Source organism: Hesperophylax consimilis, chromosome 10 (assembly GCF_061612785.1).
Source record: "Hesperophylax consimilis isolate HC1 chromosome 10, BYU_Hcon_1.0, whole genome shotgun sequence".
In the NCBI taxonomy this organism is placed as follows: domain Eukaryota; kingdom Metazoa; phylum Arthropoda; class Insecta; order Trichoptera; family Limnephilidae; genus Hesperophylax; species Hesperophylax consimilis.
In genome coordinates this window covers 35160624-35183029 of record NC_142845.1, presented here as the reverse complement: position 1 = coordinate 35183029, position 22406 = coordinate 35160624, and the positions used below count along the sequence as shown (strand labels likewise).

The 22406-nt window shown below is 34.4% G+C and overlaps 1 protein-coding gene across 1 annotated transcript; it reads left to right on the top strand.

Annotated features, from left to right (window-relative positions):
- Nucleotides 1–5675: 5675 nt before the first annotated feature.
- On the top strand, nucleotides 5676–22332 carry LOC149420692 (beta-glucuronidase-like). The gene is made up of 12 exons (XM_089636888.1): nucleotides 5676–5772; nucleotides 7264–7446; nucleotides 13247–13413; nucleotides 13534–13685; nucleotides 14390–14586; nucleotides 16827–16973; nucleotides 17183–17355; nucleotides 18506–18649; nucleotides 19782–19866; nucleotides 20669–20845; nucleotides 21197–21335; nucleotides 22134–22332. The coding sequence occupies exons 2-12, from the start codon at nucleotides 7282–7284 to the stop codon at nucleotides 22325–22327; spliced, it is 1740 nt and encodes a 579-aa protein (XP_089493014.1). The 5' UTR covers nucleotides 5676–5772; nucleotides 7264–7281; the 3' UTR covers nucleotides 22328–22332.
- Nucleotides 22333–22406: the final 74 nt, after the last annotated feature.

The window sequence follows — 22406 nt, the reverse complement described above, 5'->3', positions numbered from 1 at the left end:
ATGTTTTTTTTTAAAGTTTAAACCACCGGAATTAATTTTAATTTTCTTACAGAAGGCATAAAATGAGTTCAGAACACAAAGGTTACGATTTTATTTTTTTAAATTTAAATTTTTTATAATATTTATTGAAAAAAATTAAAACTTTAAGCCTTGTGCGGGAGACCTAAACATTTTTTAAAAAATCCAAAACTTTTTGTGGTAAGTTGTGGTACATAGTAGCAACTTTTTCTCAACTTGGAATTTGAAAACAAAAAAAAAGTTAAAAATCGATACACCCTACCCCACATGGGGGCTTAAGATTAAGAACTATTCTCGTCCTAGAGGAAATTACTAAGACATTTTATTGACACACTTAATAGGGACTATACGTTTAGCTATGTTTGGAGACGAGATCTGAATAGCCAGCTAATTCCCCACCTTCCTCCTCCCCATCGCCTTGCGCTTCCCACTACCATCAGCCTCATAACATACCCCAATTGGGGATGCCATAGTCTCACCGCATAACAACTGCTTAACTGCATACTCATATCAATCACATGGCTTAAGTCTTTTGTATTATTATTTTTTGTTTTTTAATAATTCCAGACAGGCCCTGTGGAGCTCATGTCCGTGCCCAGCAGCTACAACGACGTGACACAGGACCCCGAGGTGCGCGACCACGTGGGCCTCGCGTGGTACGACCGCCGCTTCTTTGTACCAGACTCTTGGAAGAATGCCGACAGCCGCGTCTGGCTGCGATTTGGCAGCGTGCACTACGCAGCACAAGTTGTAAGTTTAGAATTTTCTATACTTTCACAAATATAATATCAATGTATTATACACGGTGTCCGGAAACTCGTAGTACAAGCGGGAAACTGGTGAATCTACATCACATTTGGAGTCGATTTTGTAGTATATTTTTTTTTATTTGAGCTTTCGTTATCGAGTAAATCGAGTTTGAAGTTGATTTTTTTTTTTTTTTTTTTTTTTTTAATCAAATTCTTATAAATTATTACTGAAGATCAAAGTACCCAACTAATTAAAACTATTTGAAAGTAAAACAAATGAAGAAACTCGGATTTGAAGCATTATTTTGAAATCACCCTTCATTTAACCCGGTGTAATCATAAAATATTTCTGCTCTGCAGGGTTAAAACATCTGTTATTCAACCCTAAACACCAGAAAAAACTTTAACCCTAAAATAGCCGAAAAATATTTTTTTTTGGTTTTTTTTTTTTTTTTTTTGAAAATGCTCAAATCAAAAAACTTTATGTTTTTTTGGTTTCCCCATGTGGTTTAGATTCTCCAGTTTCCCGCTTGTACTACGAGTTTCCGGACACCGTGTATATAAACCTTCCTGAAAAAAATTCTCTAAATGATAGTGAAAACCCTATCAAACTCTGTTGCATAGTTTAGTAGAACTACGAGCACAAACAGACAGGCGCGGATTGACTTTGTTTCATACAATTTAGAGATACCAATGAATTGTCACGATTACGAATTTACTAAAAGTTTATCAGGAAACGGTCTGTGATCCCCTTTTTAGTTCATTATGATCTGTGATGTTCCGGGATGTTCCTGAATGTTCCAGATTATTCCCGAACATTCCAGAATGTTCCGGGATGTTTTGGAATGTTGTGGAATGCTCTCGAATACTCTCAAATGTTCTGGACTGTTCTAGAAATTTCTAGAGGGTGAAACTTCCAGCCCTTAAATATATATTATATCTTCAAAAGCACGCCCTTCAGGTAAAAACGGGAACCAACTTCATGGATGGGGGATAGAGGGCTAACTCACCATATAACTCCCTTGATCATACCGGGACTCGTTTCTGAGTTTTAGCGGCACGTACATTGTACACATACTTTTATAATATATATTGAAATTGATATTTATCAAAAATTGTAGTAATTAGCCCTTCTTAACTGTGGGTAACTCGACAAAGCTGATTGAAAGTGTAAACTCATATTTTAAGATTGCTAGACTGCTCTGCCAAATTTCGACATAAGATGAATGATTTTAAAATTAAAATAAATGGAATATTTCTGAATGTATCCGAAAACTAGAAACTGTTTTTTAAAAAAGGCGATAAAATTCGCTTTCAAATTTTATTATTTTAGATAAATAATTATTTTATGATACATTAAAATTTAAATGCGAACATAAAAAAAACTATACCTTTTTTGTAACTAAAATTACTGATAACGAGAACATATACAAAAACACCCTCATTTTATTAGATAAATTTATAATAAATGTTTCTGTCACCTCACTTTTTTGTAGTTTCATATAAAAATAATAAATTAATAATTCACATATTTCATCATTTTATTTTCAAATTGCGTTTGGAACATAGACATATGAATATTAGTAGACCTGCCCTAAGTGATTAAAAGCGTATTATCCCCACTCCCCATACCGGTTCCATTGGAGCCGGCTGTGCTCGCGTATGGCCTCAAGTGAAATTTGAAAACGTGACGTCATCATTCTTGTGCGAACTATGGTCGAGGCATCATCGGATCATTTTACGAAATAACACGGCAAAATGTTGACTTGTGATATGAAAACTTGTAAAAATAGATGTGAAAAAGAGAATAAACCCAATTGTCGTATTACATTCCATAAGTAAGCATTATTTTATTTTATTTTAAGCTTATTCACACCGTATTATATGGATCAGTTTTAGAAACATATACTATCACATCACAATGTAGCGATTCTAAAGTGTGCTCATCGTTGTTTACTGGGGTAAGTAAATTATGAGACATTTGTAAAAGTGTCTTAACTAAATACTCTGAAACTAACTACGACTCTGAAAATAGAAGCTGCCTTACTTTGCCGAATTTGGACTTCGCAAATTAGTTCATAACGTGGCGAGTAATTTGCGCTCCCATGTAGAAATGTCTATTCATTCAAAAGCAGATTTTACTTTTAAGAGGTAAATGGTGATATTATAATGCGAGATGCCTATTTACTGTCAGATTGATTTATTGACGAATCACAGTCAGCCTTACTCCCTTCGTTCTTCAACAGTTGATTTTACCCCTCGCCATTATCTTCTCGTCTATTAATTCCTATGTCTGTGGTTTGGAACCTGTGGTACCATAAAGATTCATATTTTAACTATATTGTGGTTAGCTTCTAGATTTGAATATAAAGCGTGGTGTGTTCTCTTTCTAACTCCGTTTAAATTATATTTCTCACCATGACAGTAAGTGAGATGCAACGATTTCTATAAGACCATATGAGCACAGCTGTGGAAACATCCCAAAAGTGAACAAGTAGTCTGAAAGGCATTGATATACGAGGGTGGGTCAATAAGTCCTTAGAAAAAAGCATTAAAACAGTTTGTATTTTTGTATTTTTTTTTTATTTCTCAACATAATCTCCTTGGAGCTCAATACACTTGGTTAGACGTTTCTCAATTTTTTTTAAACCGTCAGAAAAATAAGTTTTCGGAAGGTCCTCAAAATAAGCATTTGTCCGATCGATGACTTCTTCATTTGAAAAAAAACGTTGTCCACTTAGCCATTTTTTTAAGTTTGGGAAAAGGAAAAAGTCAGTGGGGGCTAAATCTGGCGAATACGGTGGGTGGTCGACCAATTCGAACTTCAATTCTTCAATTTTAGCCATTGATCGTAAACATGTGTGAACACGGGCATTGTCCTGATGAAAGAGGATTTTTTTCCTGTTTAAATGAGGCCGTTTTTCTTCAATTTTGTTTTTTAGCTGGTCCAATAAAGATGCATAATAATCCCCTGTTATTGTTTTTCCTTTTTCCAAATAGTCAACGAAAATAATTCCACGTGCATCCCAAAATACAGTAGCCATAACCTTACCAGCTGATTTTACGGTTTTCGCCTTCTTTGGACATGGTCCGCCTTTCGCAATCCACTGCTTTGACTGTTCTTTCGTCTTGGGAGTATAGTGGTGTATCCATGTTTCATCTACAGTCACAAAGCGACGAAAAAATTCATCCGGATTGCGTTGCATGAGCGACAACAGGGCTTTAGAGGCCACCACCCTATTGCGTTTATTGTCGACTGTGAGCAAACGCGGCACCCATCTTGCAGAAATTTTTTTCATGCCCAATTTGTCATGTAAAATAGAAATGACGCTACCTTTTGAGATCCCTGTAACCTCAATTATCTCACTCAACTTTAATCTTCGGTCACTTAACACCATATCGTGGATTTTATTGATCATTTCTGGTGTAGTCACCTCTACAGGACGTCCTGAAGATCTGAGCTTTGTGAAAAATCAAACCTATATTTTTGTCCGGGGGCAATATGTCTGGTTTTCTATGTGATTTAGTTATATAATCGAATATGAATGAAAGTTATGGATGACGAATATCTTCTCTGACCAGCGGAGAAAAGGTCTAACATTTGTGCGTTTGTATTGTAAACAGTGTAGGTATATAAAAATAGTCAAAAATAGTAGTTGAGTTTTTCCCTGATGGAAAAATGGAATTTATTTAACGCCCAGCGGGCTTTTACGTCTATGTGGTACAATTTTGATGATAGACAATTTCGAAACATAAGAAAGAAATAGTAAAAATAAAATTACATGAAAAAATACATTAAAATACATGAAAAATGCAAGAAATAGAATATAAAAAAAAAACAAGAACATAAATTAAAGAATAGGTACAGCGGTTTGACTGGTTTACAAAAAAACAACTTCTATTTAGGAATAGTTTTCGTATTTGTATATCTTTTACGTGATCCACAAAGTTAATATTAAATATATCGACATCAAGTATTGGTTTCCCATAGTGTGAAATCGTGGTATTGGGAATGTCATTGCGCTTATGTGTGCTGCAGTCGAATAGTGTATTGTAGGTATTGTGTTGTTATTGTAGTTGCAGAAGTTCGCAACAGTCGAAATTTGAATAAAAAAGTTAAGTCGTTTGAAATCAACGAAGATAATCATATTTTAATTATTATTTGTACATCTTATCTTTATATCAAATATATATTTATATTTTTAATAATATTATTTTATTTGTATATCTCATCTTATCTACCAAATTCGTTTGCGAATCAGTAACCCCCGATTTTGATGTAGTCAATATTCCACCGTGATAAGTTCCTACCTTTAGTGACTCAAGTCATTACAAACTGGAGATACTCATCTCTCTCATCTCATCAATAACACCAGGTGATAAGGTAATTAACTGATAAAAAGTGCACCTAGATAAGATTATGAACATTTTATCAATAAAATAATAATTATACTAATAATCTCAATAAAAGTATCCATTCTGATTTCAGTAAACACTTTTGAAAGTTGTGTCATGGACGCGAAGGTATGTCAATCACGTTATTCTCCCATATTTGTTTAAATTATCAAATGATTATTCTACATATTTTGTAATATTACTATATTATTATTAAAGAAATCTATTTTTTACTAGTTTTCAAACTTTTATATCTCACAGATGCCAAACAATGCGCCATAGGTGATTTTTTTTAACTTTTAAGGATACTTAAAAAAATTGTAAGAAAACATTAATAATATAATTAATGATTTACGAATTGCCCCCAAAACATTCAAACTGCTTTACCTTAACAGTCTTAACGTTCTAGAAGGTGACCTACTACTTGACAGTCCTGACGCTGGCCATGGCGCAGGGGGCGCTAGCGCAGGCCCGTGGTGGGGTCCTGTACCCCCAGGACTCGGAGACCCGCGAAGTCAAGTCCCTGGACGGGATCTGGAACTTCCGCCTGTCTCCGCAGGACCCCGAGTTCGGCATCACGAACTTCTGGTATCAGTCGGATCTTGAAAAGGTAGTGAAATATTATGTTAACCAAACTAATACATTACATTAAACATTCTTGCATTAAACACCAATAAAACTAAATACATAACCTATAGTATTAATATCAAATAATTATATCAACTCACATAAGTCTAAATTAAAAGATCTCTAATCCTATTATTGTCACCAAGTTACCAATACCAAACCGAATTACATAATTCTATCAAATAACTATGCTCCCAACTTATCAAAAAAATGTACCTATCGAGATTAACCTTAAATGTAGAAGGTACCTATGTAAATTTTAGTAAACAAGTCAGTCTCGACACAGTATATACCTAGTTACGGGTGTCGTAAAAAATATGTCTTAACCCTAATTATACATAAAGATGTGTAATAAATAAAATAAATAAATTGTCAATGTTTTTACCTCAATCCTTGTGACCGGGTAATAAAGAGACTTAAGTTAACATTTTTTTAAAGATAATATCAATATAATATCTTCAAAAATAACTTTTTTTTGGAACTTAAAAACTTAAAGAGTTAATAAGAAACTAGTTATAAATCGGTACAAATTGGGTACATACCCATGTACATTAGGGTGTATCGATTTTTAGTTTTTTTTTTTGTTTTCAAATTCCAAGTTGAGAAAAAGTTGCTACTATGTACCACAACTTACCACAAAAAGTTTTGGATTTTAAAAAAAATGTTTAGGTCTCCCGCACAAGGCCTAAAGTTTAATTTTTTTTTTTAATTTAAAAAAATAAAATCGTACCTTTTGTGTTTATTCCAAGTTAAAAAACAGTAATATTAGGGCATAAAAATAAGGAAGAAACGATTTTTTTTATAAAAAATGGATTTTAGGTCTCCCGCTCAAGCCCTAAAATTTGTTAATTTTGATGAAATTTTGTAATTTTGTGTACATATATGAACCATGTTTTTTTTTAAAGTTTAAACCACCGGAATTAATTTTAATTTTCTTACAGAAGGCATAAAATGAGTTCAGAACACAAAGGTTACGATTTTATTTTTTTAAATTTAAATTTTTTATAATATTTATTGAAAAAAATTAAAACTTTAAGCCTTGTGCGGGAGACCTAAACATTTTTTAAAAAATCCAAAACTTTTTGTGGTAAGTTGTGGTACATAGTAGCAACTTTTTCTCAACTTGGAATTTGAAAACAAAAAAAAAGTTAAAAATCGATACACCCTACCCCACATGGGGGCTTAAGATTAAGAACTATTCTCGTCCTAGAGGAAATTACTAAGACATTTTATTGACACACTTAATAGGGACTATACGTTTAGCTATGTTTGGAGACGAGATCTGAATAGCCAGCTAATTCCCCACCTTCCTCCTCCCCATCGCCTTGCGCTTCCCACTACCATCAGCCTCATAACATACCCCAATTGGGGATGCCATAGTCTCACCGCATAACAACTGCTTAACTGCATACTCATATCAATCACATGGCTTAAGTCTTTTGTATTATTATTTTTTGTTTTTTAATAATTCCAGACAGGCCCTGTGGAGCTCATGTCCGTGCCCAGCAGCTACAACGACGTGACACAGGACCCCGAGGTGCGCGACCACGTGGGCCTCGCGTGGTACGACCGCCGCTTCTTTGTACCAGACTCTTGGAAGAATGCCGACAGCCGCGTCTGGCTGCGATTTGGCAGCGTGCACTACGCAGCACAAGTTGTAAGTTTAGAATTTTCTATACTTTCACAAATATAATATCAATGTATTATACACGGTGTCCGGAAACTCGTAGTACAAGCGGGAAACTGGTGAATCTACATCACATTTGGAGTCGATTTTGTAGTATATTTTTTTTTATTTGAGCTTTCGTTATCGAGTAAATCGAGTTTGAAGTTGATTTTTTTTTTTTTTTTTTTTTTTTTAATCAAATTCTTATAAATTATTACTGAAGATCAAAGTACCCAACTAATTAAAACTATTTGAAAGTAAAACAAATGAAGAAACTCGGATTTGAAGCATTATTTTGAAATCACCCTTCATTTAACCCGGTGTAATCATAAAATATTTCTGCTCTGCAGGGTTAAAACATCTGTTATTCAACCCTAAACACCAGAAAAAACTTTAACCCTAAAATAGCCGAAAAATATTTTTTTTTGGTTTTTTTTTTTTTTTTTTTGAAAATGCTCAAATCAAAAAACTTTATGTTTTTTTGGTTTCCCCATGTGGTTTAGATTCTCCAGTTTCCCGCTTGTACTACGAGTTTCCGGACACCGTGTATATAAACCTTCCTGAAAAAAATTCTCTAAATGATAGTGAAAACCCTATCAAACTCTGTTGCATAGTTTAGTAGAACTACGAGCACAAACAGACAGGCGCGGATTGACTTTGTTTCATACAATTTAGAGATACCAATGAATTGTCACGATTACGAATTTACTAAAAGTTTATCAGGAAACGGTCTGTGATCCCCTTTTTAGTTCATTATGATCTGTGATGTTCCGGGATGTTCCTGAATGTTCCAGATTATTCCCGAACATTCCAGAATGTTCCGGGATGTTTTGGAATGTTGTGGAATGCTCTCGAATACTCTCAAATGTTCTGGACTGTTCTAGAAATTTCTAGAGGGTGAAACTTCCAGCCCTTAAATATATATTATATCTTCAAAAGCACGCCCTTCAGGTAAAAACGGGAACCAACTTCATGGATGGGGGATAGAGGGCTAACTCACCATATAACTCCCTTGATCATACCGGGACTCGTTTCTGAGTTTTAGCGGCACGTACATTGTACACATACTTTTATAATATATATTGAAATTGATATTTATCAAAAATTGTAGTAATTAGCCCTTCTTAACTGTGGGTAACTCGACAAAGCTGATTGAAAGTGTAAACTCATATTTTAAGATTGCTAGACTGCTCTGCCAAATTTCGACATAAGATGAATGATTTTAAAATTAAAATAAATGGAATATTTCTGAATGTATCCGAAAACTAGAAACTGTTTTTTAAAAAAGGCGATAAAATTCGCTTTCAAATTTTATTATTTTAGATAAATAATTATTTTATGATACATTAAAATTTAAATGCGAACATAAAAAAAACTATACCTTTTTTGTAACTAAAATTACTGATAACGAGAACATATACAAAAACACCCTCATTTTATTAGATAAATTTATAATAAATGTTTCTGTCACCTCACTTTTTTGTAGTTTCATATAAAAATAATAAATTAATAATTCACATATTTCATCATTTTATTTTCAAATTGCGTTTGGAACATAGACATATGAATATTAGTAGACCTGCCCTAAGTGATTAAAAGCGTATTATCCCCACTCCCCATACCGGTTCCATTGGAGCCGGCTGTGCTCGCGTATGGCCTCAAGTGAAATTTGAAAACGTGACGTCATCATTCTTGTGCGAACTATGGTCGAGGCATCATCGGATCATTTTACGAAATAACACGGCAAAATGTTGACTTGTGATATGAAAACTTGTAAAAATAGATGTGAAAAAGAGAATAAACCCAATTGTCGTATTACATTCCATAAGTAAGCATTATTTTATTTTATTTTAAGCTTATTCACACCGTATTATATGGATCAGTTTTAGAAACATATACTATCACATCACAATGTAGCGATTCTAAAGTGTGCTCATCGTTGTTTACTGGGGTAAGTAAATTATGAGACATTTGTAAAAGTGTCTTAACTAAATACTCTGAAACTAACTACGACTCTGAAAATAGAAGCTGCCTTACTTTGCCGAATTTGGACTTCGCAAATTAGTTCATAACGTGGCGAGTAATTTGCGCTCCCATGTAGAAATGTCTATTCATTCAAAAGCAGATTTTACTTTTAAGAGGTAAATGGTGATATTATAATGCGAGATGCCTATTTACTGTCAGATTGATTTATTGACGAATCACAGTCAGCCTTACTCCCTTCGTTCTTCAACAGTTGATTTTACCCCTCGCCATTATCTTCTCGTCTATTAATTCCTATGTCTGTGGTTTGGAACCTGTGGTACCATAAAGATTCATATTTTAACTATATTGTGGTTAGCTTCTAGATTTGAATATAAAGCGTGGTGTGTTCTCTTTCTAACTCCGTTTAAATTATATTTCTCACCATGACAGTAAGTGAGATGCAACGATTTCTATAAGACCATATGAGCACAGCTGTGGAAACATCCCAAAAGTGAACAAGTAGTCTGAAAGGCATTGATATACGAGGGTGGGTCAATAAGTCCTTAGAAAAAAGCATTAAAACAGTTTGTATTTTTGTATTTTTTTTTTATTTCTCAACATAATCTCCTTGGAGCTCAATACACTTGGTTAGACGTTTCTCAATTTTTTTTAAACCGTCAGAAAAATAAGTTTTCGGAAGGTCCTCAAAATAAGCATTTGTCCGATCGATGACTTCTTCATTTGAAAAAAAACGTTGTCCACTTAGCCATTTTTTTAAGTTTGGGAAAAGGAAAAAGTCAGTGGGGGCTAAATCTGGCGAATACGGTGGGTGGTCGACCAATTCGAACTTCAATTCTTCAATTTTAGCCATTGATCGTAAACATGTGTGAACACGGGCATTGTCCTGATGAAAGAGGATTTTTTTCCTGTTTAAATGAGGCCGTTTTTCTTCAATTTTGTTTTTTAGCTGGTCCAATAAAGATGCATAATAATCCCCTGTTATTGTTTTTCCTTTTTCCAAATAGTCAACGAAAATAATTCCACGTGCATCCCAAAATACAGTAGCCATAACCTTACCAGCTGATTTTACGGTTTTCGCCTTCTTTGGACATGGTCCGCCTTTCGCAATCCACTGCTTTGACTGTTCTTTCGTCTTGGGAGTATAGTGGTGTATCCATGTTTCATCTACAGTCACAAAGCGACGAAAAAATTCATCCGGATTGCGTTGCATGAGCGACAACAGGGCTTTAGAGGCCACCACCCTATTGCGTTTATTGTCGACTGTGAGCAAACGCGGCACCCATCTTGCAGAAATTTTTTTCATGCCCAATTTGTCATGTAAAATAGAAATGACGCTACCTTTTGAGATCCCTGTAACCTCAATTATCTCACTCAACTTTAATCTTCGGTCACTTAACACCATATCGTGGATTTTATTGATCATTTCTGGTGTAGTCACCTCTACAGGACGTCCTGAGCGTGGTTCATCCTTTGTTGATGTACGACCACGTTTAAATTCATTTAACCAGTTATAAATAGTTGCAAGTGAAGGAGCAGATGTGCCGTGAACTAAATCCAACTCATTTTTTATTTCCTTTGCTGTTAACCCTTTTATATTAAAATGTTTAATAACAGCTCTAAACTCAATTTTCTCCATTTTTGTAAACAAGCAAAAAATTTTTTTTTTAAATGTACGAGAAACACACAACAACCCGACCAATCTGCTTGAAACTTCGCAGCATACTGAATTAGAGGTGTGCCTAATATAACGTTAACAGGTATGGATAACATAGTATCTTCAAATAATGGCATACCTGTTACTCTAGTACCGCATAACATAGTATTGAATAACTTCCCGTTATTTTATAAGTCGACCGTTCTGACATGGAACGGTTGACTTGTAAAATAACTGAATAACTAAATAATTCGAATAACGAATAACGAACGGCACGGAATAACAAAATTATGAAATAATGTTAACTTCTTGGAACTTGGAAGTTTCAAGTTCTAAGAAGGTAAGAACGTAATTTGGGTAATTCTCGATCACCGAAGATATACGAAGTATTGTTTGATAATTATATGGTATATTTGCGGCAAGTTCAAGAATGGTAGATAGGTACTTTCAGTATCGCCATGTTACTTGAATAATGCAATATTTTAAATAACTACAAAATAGTTGTTCATTGTTTCGCCGTTGAGATTGAGATTACGATCCTTGGCTACGAATTCGGAGGTCGCGGGTTCAAATTACGGCGTGCGCAAGTAAAATTTATTTGATAAATTTGTATAATTTCACAATATTTATTAGTTTTAAATAATTCGTTAGTACCTATATGGTATATTTGCAGCACGTTCAAGAATGGTAGATAGGTACTTTCAGTATCGCCATGTTACGTGAAAAATGCAATATTTTAAATAACTACAAAAAAAGTTGTTAATTTTTTAATAGCTAAATCCTAAAAATATGTGATAAAAATATATGATTAAATATATATTTTTTTTTTATTTTTTTATTTTTTTATTTTATAAATTTAATTTAGATTAAATTTGATAATATTATTTTTAAATTTTTAATTTAAATTTAACACTAATTAATAAAGTACGGAAAATAATTTACTCACCACTTCTTAGTATTTTCACAAAACCCAAGCAGTATAATGCACCCAAATAATTCATAGCAATAAAGTCATTAGTAAATAATTAAGAACCCATTACCATTTACTGAGGGGAAAACATAGATTGGTTTAACCAACAATAGATCATGTCATCGGTGTAACCAGTAATAAATCAATGTATGCACCTTCAAAATTTAAATTTGAAATAGTATAAAAACGTCGTCTCAATGTGGACTAACCACAGTTTGAAAATGGCCTTGTAAGCCGAAACAGCTGTCACAATAATAAAAAACTAAAACACTTGCAGAACTTAATAATAATATTATCAAATTTAATCTAAATTAAATTTATAAAAAAATTAAATGGAGTTCTACGAATTAAACACAAAAACAATAAATAAATTGATTAAATATAGTTGGATTCATTGCCTAGATATCAATTTAATCAGTTTTGTGTGTCTCCGTATTCAAATTCGGCGGTTAGATATTTTTAATGTGGAATGAAATTTTTTCGCGCAGGAACGTCAAGCAATCAAGGAGAATATTTTTTATTTCTGTAATCGCTCCAGTGGTAAAAATATATATTTTTTATTTGAGGTATTTATTCAAAATTAATTCAACAATTTTATGTACTTCATAATGTATATGAAACCTAACTGTCACTAGAAAAGTGCAAAGCAATAAAAATCATCAAATTATAAACATTATTTATTTTATGCTCCTCTCCTGCCCTAATATGAATATAATATTTGATTATCGACTCAGCCGCTCGGCCCCAGCAACGAATAACGATGCCGTTCGTTATTACGTATCTACAAGCTTATCCAAATTCTCGGAATACTATGTTATTAAATAACAGGTATGATATTATGTTATTGGGTTGGGGTGTTATTTGTTATATTAGGTATCGGAAAAGAACCGTTATTCACACCTCTATACTGAATCGGTAGTGCCGCTGCATGAAAACAAACCGCTTACAGTACTAGTCGCGCCACCTGTCGGCTTTTCTAAGGACTTATTGACCCACCCTCGTATTATACTATTAGTCTATGCTGAAGGGTTAATAAATATTCATAGTTTTTATTTCCCTTGAAAAATAAAAGATTAGTAGTTAGGTAATATAAAACATAGTAAAAAGATTAATAGTTAGGTTATATGAAAATCTTATTAATGTTTTTTTGACGAAGGTTTTTAAATTTATTTTATTTTCAGTGGGTGAATGGCAACGAGGTGATGACTCACGAGATAGGACACCTTCCCTTCGAGCAGGAAATAACCGAGTACATCGACTACGGAGTGGAAAATAGGCTCACCGTGGCTTGTGACAATAGACTTTACAACGACACCATTCCACAGGGAGAAGTTACCGAAATAAAATCGTAAATAAACACTTTTTTTCATTCCTAACTAAATTAGCCTTCGTCGCAGAGCAGCAAGGGCACAATCATGTAAAAAAAATTAAATCAACTGTTACACTGTGTTATTGTTTAATATTTCAGAAATAACGTGACCATCAAACTGGAGCAGACCTATCCTTTTGACTTCTTCAACTACGCCGGTATCGACCGTCCGGTTGTCCTGTACACCACTCCCAACCTCTACATTGACGACATTATCATCAACACAAATATTGACAACGACAACATCACAGGTACATAATCAATATACTTATCGAAATAGACATTGTTTAGTGAGGCGAAGAACGTACCTATTTGTACATTCAAGGAGAAATTAAAACTAGTACTAGTTCGTATTTTATTTAGCGATGATTTTATTTGGTTCTCTGAACAATAGACCTCGCGCCCATCAAAGTATGTTTCTAATTTTCTCTGATCAAAACCAAAATTTCCTCTGAAATCATATTAAGAATCATTTGTGAGTAGGTACTTAATTATAAACCATAAATATTTTACTTCATTTTTTTTAAAATTTCAAATAAGGAATTATAAAATTTATATAAAGAAATACCACCATCTCAATGACAAAACTTTTCTTCAGGCCGTTAGGTATCATAATATTGATTATTCCGGCAGCTCGTAGATCATCGATCATCCAAACTCTGCATAAACAGGTAGTACCTAAAAAGGGTTGCCATCTTCAACTGGAACAGAAACGAAACAAACAAATCTAGACAGATGAAATGACAAATGGTTGAGTTAAAATAGGTCTTCGCTACGCTCAGTCAATAATCGTCAGAGTTGTAGGCAATGAATTCAAAGCAAAAATAATACTATCTGGAATCCAGGAAATTTACAGCATTAATAATAAAATTACTGATCAACAAAATTATTAACTTAGCATTGATGCAAATTCTCAATTCTCAAACATTAAAATAATATCATTTTTTGTTCCCAGGTATTATATCGTACAATGTTTCATATGGAGGTTCTTCTGGCGACCAAGAGGTGTATTGTTATGTCAATGTTTTGGACAAGGAAGACACTATTGTAGCCACAAGTCAGGGCTTAATTAACAGCATAGAAATACCAAATGCCAATCTATGGTGGCCATTCCTGATGCATCCCGAACCCGGATACCTTTACAAACTGGAGGTAAGGCGATCATTTAAATAAAAATATATATTTATTGTTTATTCAATATCTTGGGGAGGATGGTGCAATCCTATAAGCTCCATGTATCTAATACATACAATACAGGGCCTTCGGGGGTAAAGTGCGCTAACTTCGGGAGGTGTTTCTACGTGATAGTATAATTAAAAAACATAACGAAATTTCAACATTTAGGGGTGGGTCTGGAATTATTTCTGCGCTGTTGCTAAATCTACAATCTCGCGCGTTCCATCAGTCTTTAATTGCTGCGCTTTGTGTCGATAATTTCGTTTTAATCCCAAAAGATCTGATAATTTAATGTATCTACCAGTGTTTATCTTTAAAAATTTGATAATTTTAATCAAAACTTGGTAATGTAGTGTGTTTTTATCTTAGTCTGCATGTATTAAGACTTACTTGAAAGAACATCTCTATTCAGTGCGTGTTTTTTTCCAAAGACTTACTTTTAACGTTGTGTTTATTTTTGAGAAATTTTATTTACTGTGACAGTGTTTGGCTTCACCCACGAAGAATGGGTGAAGTCAAACATTGATGGAAAGTGGACATTTTGAAAATTCGTTAAATTAGTCGAAAACAGTGATTTTAGTAAGTGTTTAATAGTAAAATAACTTTTGTTAATTTTAAGTGTTAAAATTTTGTTAATTATAGTACAGTTCTCTTTTGAATTTGGTTTAAAACATACGAATTGTAGCATAATTGTAAATTTCAAACACTAGGCCTAACATTATTGTTTACTTGCTGTTTCAATGGATACGAGCCGATCATAACATTGTCACCTAGTTCTTAGCAAGCTCACAGCGAATTTATCAGGTAAGTTTGTCTTCACACTAAGGATTTTTAGTAGGTATATCTTTTTGTATGGGAAAAAAAAGTTGAAATGTGGAATTTCGGCAAAAGTTAGTTATGTTTTTTACTTGTACTATCACATAGAATCACCTCCCGAAGCTAGTGTACTTTTTTTACTCCTACCATCATGTAGAATCACCTCCCGGAGTTATTGCACTTTACCTCCGGACACCCTGTATATTATTATCATTATTAAGGTAAAAAGGGAAAAAAATACTTAAAAAAATATCATCTTAGAGACATTTAAGAATTGGCTCAATTGGTTGTAAATGGGACCTTACCAGGAGTCACTGAAGTCATCGCAAGAGCTTTTAGGCTCGTGTGATCCGTTTTCTGACTAGGCTTTATCAAATATTATTTTAGTGGCAGTACAGTACCAGTACAGCTCAAAAAGCAATCAGTACGAGTTGTTATATTGTATTTATTTCCATTATTTTGAAAGTTTGTTTTGTTGAAATTGGTCCAAAACGAGGTGTACAGGTTGGCGCAGTGGTACGCCGGCCTTGAATACTAGTAACACAGATTTAGTTAGGTTGTAGACTATGTTGTGTTCAGCGGTATTTTACTCACAAATGTAGCTTTTACAATCTCCTCATGTCTTTAGGATTGCATAGTATTCCGCCCGGAATTCTGATTTGGGCCATGCCCATCAAGAGGTTTCATTGTTGCTCAAAAGTTTTCTTGTATTGTATGTTTGACATCATGACCATGTCAACTGTCAAACATATACAGTATTCTTCTAGTGTATTGTAATCGGGGATAAGCTTCCCCCTTGTCTGATGCCACAACCCGTATTCTCTCGTGTTGACATCTTAATATTACAGATAACGCTCGTCCAGGTTCTCTTGCTGATGATGCCAGTCTGCCAGAATGTTAAATATGGAAGTGGGTGCATTACTTAATTTTAGTTATTTTCTCAAAACAGTGCATGCATCTAAAAAAGAAGCATGTTCATTGTTTTTTTTTTATTTATTTGATTTATAATTTTTTACAACTGTTGAAAAGAATGTGACCTTACTGGGGTACCCCGTTCTAAGGTCACATTGTACATGGTTATTTGTGTAAATTATCAATTTGGTCAAGATTATTGAATATGTTAATTTTTTTAAAGTTTTTGTAAGTGTGTCAAAATAAAGTTAGAGGTAAATTATAAAGTGAAATGATAGAAGAAAAACATAACATTGTATAAAAAAATATATAGTGGAAAAACATATAGAAGAAAAACATAACGTTAATCTTTGTAAGGTTGCAACATTTTATTTATATTCTTCCTTTTCGTGTCCATAATCCATATCTTAATATTTCTTTTGAATACACCATTGACTTTCTTAATTTGTAATGTTCAATACTTTGTTTCAATTTGAATGTGTTTTCAGGTTCACATTTCTACAGACTCCATTCCAAATGCTGATATCTACAGACTGAAGGTTGGCATCAGAACAGTGACATGGTCTAATACCCAATTCTTCATCAACAATAAACCCGCGTACCTCCGAGGATTTGGCAGGCACGAAGACTCTAACGTGAGACAAATGTTACTAGTTACCATCTTAATGGCTATACAGTGTAAATGTGGAAAAAATGAGATCGATGCAATTCTTTGAATTGCTTAATATGGCAACACCAAGGTGCTTCCATTTTATTGAATTTCTACATTTTATTGTCAATTTGCTTTTAACTGTACTTGTACAGAGTTGGTATGTGCATGAACTTCAATTGAAATTGTAATTAGATTCACGGGAGAGGCTTGGACCTGACTCTGGCTACCAAGGACTATAACTTGATCCGCTGGATCGGTGCCAACACTTACAGGACTTCCCACTACCCATATTCTGAGGAGTTGTATGACTTTGCCGATGAACAGGGTATTATGATCATCGATGAATGCCCAAGTGTCGACACAGAGTAAGTTTACTTGGTGTTATTTTTATGATCATCACCATCACGGCTTTTCCTCCCAGGGGCATTTGAGATTTGACCTCCTCCACCAATGATCTCTACTATTATAGTCTTTCTCGTCCTAATCCAGTCCTCTTCTATGCAGTCTATCTCTTCCTCGGTCTGTAGCTGGCATGCTTCCACTGGTGCACACAATCATGATTTTACAAATAATCACATCATTACAAATCCTTAAATAGACAAAAAGAATTAAATTTTGTGATGTCTTCGAGAATTTGTGATGTTTTGTGAACCTTTCTCTCACATAAAACATAAATTCTCGAATAAAACGGTAATGGTAACCTGAAAAGTAAATGTATGGATAAATAAATGGTTTCAATTGAATTTTGCTGAAGCAGTAATAGCTGTGCGCACGAATGCGTCACCGGGTGTCTCTTTTTTTTTCTTAAATATTCCTTTATTTTTTCAAATTTTATCAAACTTTGCATAGACCTATGCAAAGACCTATGATATTTACAGAAAAAAACAACAAAAATATACATCCATTTCATAATTGTAAAAAATAAATTACAAAAATTGCAGTGAAAATGAGAAAAAGAAAAGATTAGTGCAAAAATCTTTTTCACATAAACATTTTTTCAGCGTGCATCTAAAATGTTGTTAATTTTTAATAAAACTGTGAAACATTTATTAAATTGACTAACATGTTGTAAATTTTTTTATTAAATTGGGTAACATTAATTTTTTGGGACATTGTTTTCTTTAATAGGTGGCGTTATGAAATTTTTCCAGCTTTTCTGTCCAGACAATTAAGATCTTCACAACTGTTTTTAGCTTGCAACGTATTTTCCATCATGAGCAATTGAGGATATAGAGTTAATGTAAAAAGATTTGAAATTTCCTAATTCGTCACAAAACAAGACAAATGGCCATATTATTATTTTTCTCATATCTTTCAATGTTTCATCAGGAGTCATTTAAAATAATGGTTTTAAAATTAAATATGTACATATTTAGATAAATGTAAATGAGAGATGTTTCCTTTTAAAATAATAATTATAATAAATATATTTTCAGCCATAATTGCTGCTTCCAATGTTAGTTGAAAGGTTCTCATATTGTCAGTGGACTAATGGACAATCTTGTTCTCTTTTAGTCACTTCTCCGAGGCTCTGTTAGAGAATCACAAGGCCTCCTTAACAGCACTAATCAAGAGAGATAAGAATCATCCAAGTGTTATCATGTGGTCCATCGCTAATGAGCCCAGGTCTGACCTTGATGCTTCCGATGTTTATTTTGGGTAAGTTTTCAAGAATAATAATTCTCTATTGAAGTCTTAACAATTGGAATTGTTATTATTCGGAGAGTTAATTCATTTTATTAGGTTAGTTTCGAATTAATCCATCACTCATTATTCCATCAGAAATGAGAACTTGTTAAAGTTATCCTTCACATAGCATCCTCAAAGACTACATATGTCCCGAGTGAAATGGTTTCCCTCAGGGTTCCTGTATATAATAAAAGAAGATTATGATTTTGGCCAGAACCACGGACATCCAAATTGATAGACTTGACCTAACATGAAATCTGGGTATCATTTCGACGAGCTGAAGGCAAACCACGTGACCATATTTTTGGCACCAGGAAGGATCCAGAATGCTTTGAATAAACTAGAACATCAGTCGTACATTGACCGCTGAAGAGCGCACATTGAAATAACCAGACCCTACGCAGAAAATTAGAGTTTGTTTAAGTAAGGAAAAGATTTGCAGCGCAGTCCATTGGAAGACTTTTCTGCACAGGATCTGAATGTTTGTTTTTAAACGAACCGCCTGGGGTAGCGACACTAAAAATGAGTGAGGTGGGTAAATTATAACACAAGTGTCTAACTAAATAGTTTTAATAGCTATTAAATAGCCGGAACTATTGTTTACCCGATTTGGGATTTGTAGTTAAGTTTTACACAGGCAGCAATTTGAGCGCCATTGTAAAAAGTACTGGTATTTCTTAAGCAGATTATGTTTTCGAGGACTGAATAATGATATTACAATGCGAGTTGCCTGTGTACTGTCAGATTCATTTATTGATAAATCACAGAGAGGGAGACGGTCACGCGCCTCCCGCGCTCCGTGCAATTATTGGTTTGTTCCTTTCCTTGATTGGATAGTCTATCAATTTGAATATCTATGGCCAGAACGGAGAGAATATCAATTATTCCGAGATCATATTTGACATAGTCATCAAATCAGGAATCAGCACCATTTAAAATTTTTGCCATTTGCCACTTACATAAATACCTACAAATAGTAGTAGTGCTTTGCAATCAAAAAATATGATTAGAAGTTGTAGGTAAAATACACTAAAATATATTCTTCTGGAAATTTTGCTCAATTCCGAAATCTGTTTTTATTTCAACGACATTATTTTTTCAGGAGTGTTGCTAAACATGCTAAGGACTTGGATTCATCCAGAGCTATAACATTATCCGTATTTGGAAGTTCCTCTGTAAATAAAATTGTAAGAATACTTTTATACTAAACTAATCCTATAAATTCCTAGATCTAAAATACGTATCGAGATAGTCATTTTAATTCCTTTCATTTTCTAGTACATGGTGCTGCAAAAGTCCTCACTCAATTTCCTAAGAAAATAACTTTAATTGTAAATAAAAATAATTCATTCTGTTTGTTGATTATGTTTTTATCGACATTCAAATTTTCTTCCATTACATTACAAAGATAATATCGGTCAAGTGGCCGCCGCCAGAGTTGACGCACTTCGGGTTCCTTTCCAACCATTTTCCGTGACTTTTCTCAAAATTTCTAGTGATAAATTCTTCACTTTTTGTCAGGTGTTCTCCTTTTGGACCTGCATGGTCTGTGGCTTGTTCCTAAAGACCCGTGACTTTATAAATTCCCAGTGGCCGGGAAAATCTTTCTTCGGAACGTCCACCGTCGCTCGTGTTGTGTGTGAGGGTGCACCGCCCTGCTGGAACTACATTATGCTCTCCGAACCTAAAGTCAAATTTGTATGAGCAAGAAGTTGTTGATCACAGTTCTGTAGCGCTCACTAGTCACAACACAGGGTGACGCCTGAGGCTCTTTACTGGCTCACAGACCTAGATGTCCCCATCCCCCAACCATACGAGGCAGCCCCTTCATAAAGGCAATCTTTACTTACAGTAGAACTGCAATCTTACCAGTCGAGAAAGTTTTTAATCATGATGTGGTGCATCTGCCATAAATATTTCCCAATTGGGTTAACTTGTATTTTTCACTTCTCAAAGTAACGGTAACAGTAGTTTATTTATTTGTTCTAGGGGCAGCACCTGGACATTGTGAGCTTCAACAGCTACAATGGCTGGTACAACAATACAGGCCGGCTGGACATGATCACGGACCAAGTGGTGGACGAAGCCAAGGCGTGGAACGCAAAGTTTAACAAGCCCGTCCTCATCTCCGAATATGGAGCAGACACAGTTACTGGATTACACATGGTTAGTTACATTGCTACATCTCTAAATAGTATAAAACAAAGTTGCTATCCGCGTCTCTCTGTTTGTGCGCTTAGTTCTTATAAACTACGAAACGGTACCTTATGAGATATATCAAAATGATGTACTATGGAATTGTATATCTTAAATAAGCCTACCGAAAAGTCCCCGATGGTATATGTCTATCTCCTAAAGATAACCCCAAGCAACGCCGGGTACACGTCAGCTAGCAACATATATGTATAGGTACCCAGATCCATCCATGATAATATCCAGTTCTAAACAGAATATTATATAATCATATTGAAAGCTTTGTACTGATGTAAACTTGAAAAATCATGTTCTGCTTTGCAGAGTCCAGAATATGTGTGGTCCGAAGAATATCAAGTGCAGCTAATGTCGAGGCATTTCAAAGCCTTTGATGAACTGAGAGAAAATGGCTTCTTCATCGGTGAATTCATTTGGAACTTTGCTGACTTCATGACTGGTCAATGTAAGTAACACACATCGGCATTCATTTGATAGCTCCGTTGAAACCTCTACCACTTTCTCATAAACGACCGATAACGCATGAAAGAGAGAGGTTACAACTTACCTACAACATAATATTTTATTAACAGGTTACAAATATAGAAATTCATTGTAAAAATTGTGTTACTATATTGCAGTATCATTGGTGTAATAATACTGCAATTGTTTAATGATGGTTTAGTCTCTTTCCTAAAGTAGACATTTGGGTGGTGACCTCTGAATAGATAATAAATGCCTTATATGCCACCTCTGACTTAGTACCTTTTGGTTCTAGCCCATTTAGGACGCGTTCCATCTTTCTTACAGTGCCTGACATTGTATATCGCTATTACATTTGATACATTCGAGGATCCCACCACTTACCCGCCCCGGTATAGGTAACTTATGGTTACCCCTTCAGGGCTCTTGCAAGTACGCTAATTTTTTTGTTAAGAACGACTCTACATTTAATAAGAACGAAGCTAAACCTCGAATGTCCCCGCATACGTTTTTAGGGAAGCAGTCTGCGAGTGCTTACTGTGTACAGTGTTAGTTTGTTAGTAGAGTACTTGCCTCTGTTTCTATGTTAGTAGAAGGGGAAAAAATACATTTGATACAAATGAAAATTTCATAATGATGATGAAACACAAAAATTATTTTAAATTTACGTTTGGTCGGTCTTGAGTTTTGGACCACAAAACACGCCCACATCACATTTCTTGTGTTCTTCTTTATTCAATGATGGTGACCTTATCGTATATATATCTTTTTTTAATTTCAGCCATAATCCGCGTCGGTGGTAACAAAAAGGGCATCTTCACTCGCGAGAGACAGCCCAAAGCTTCAGCACACCATCTCCGGGGCAGGTACAACCTCCTGGCAAAGGAGCTGGACGGAGTGAACCCTCCGGCAGATCTGTTCCCCTACCTCACCCCCGGCCGCAGTAGCTCGTACATGCCCCACTCCGAGCTGTGAACTCATCCCTCAGGACCCACTATAAAGTAGTACTATCAGTACAATCATTGTAAGGCTAGATTAAGATCACATTTTTATC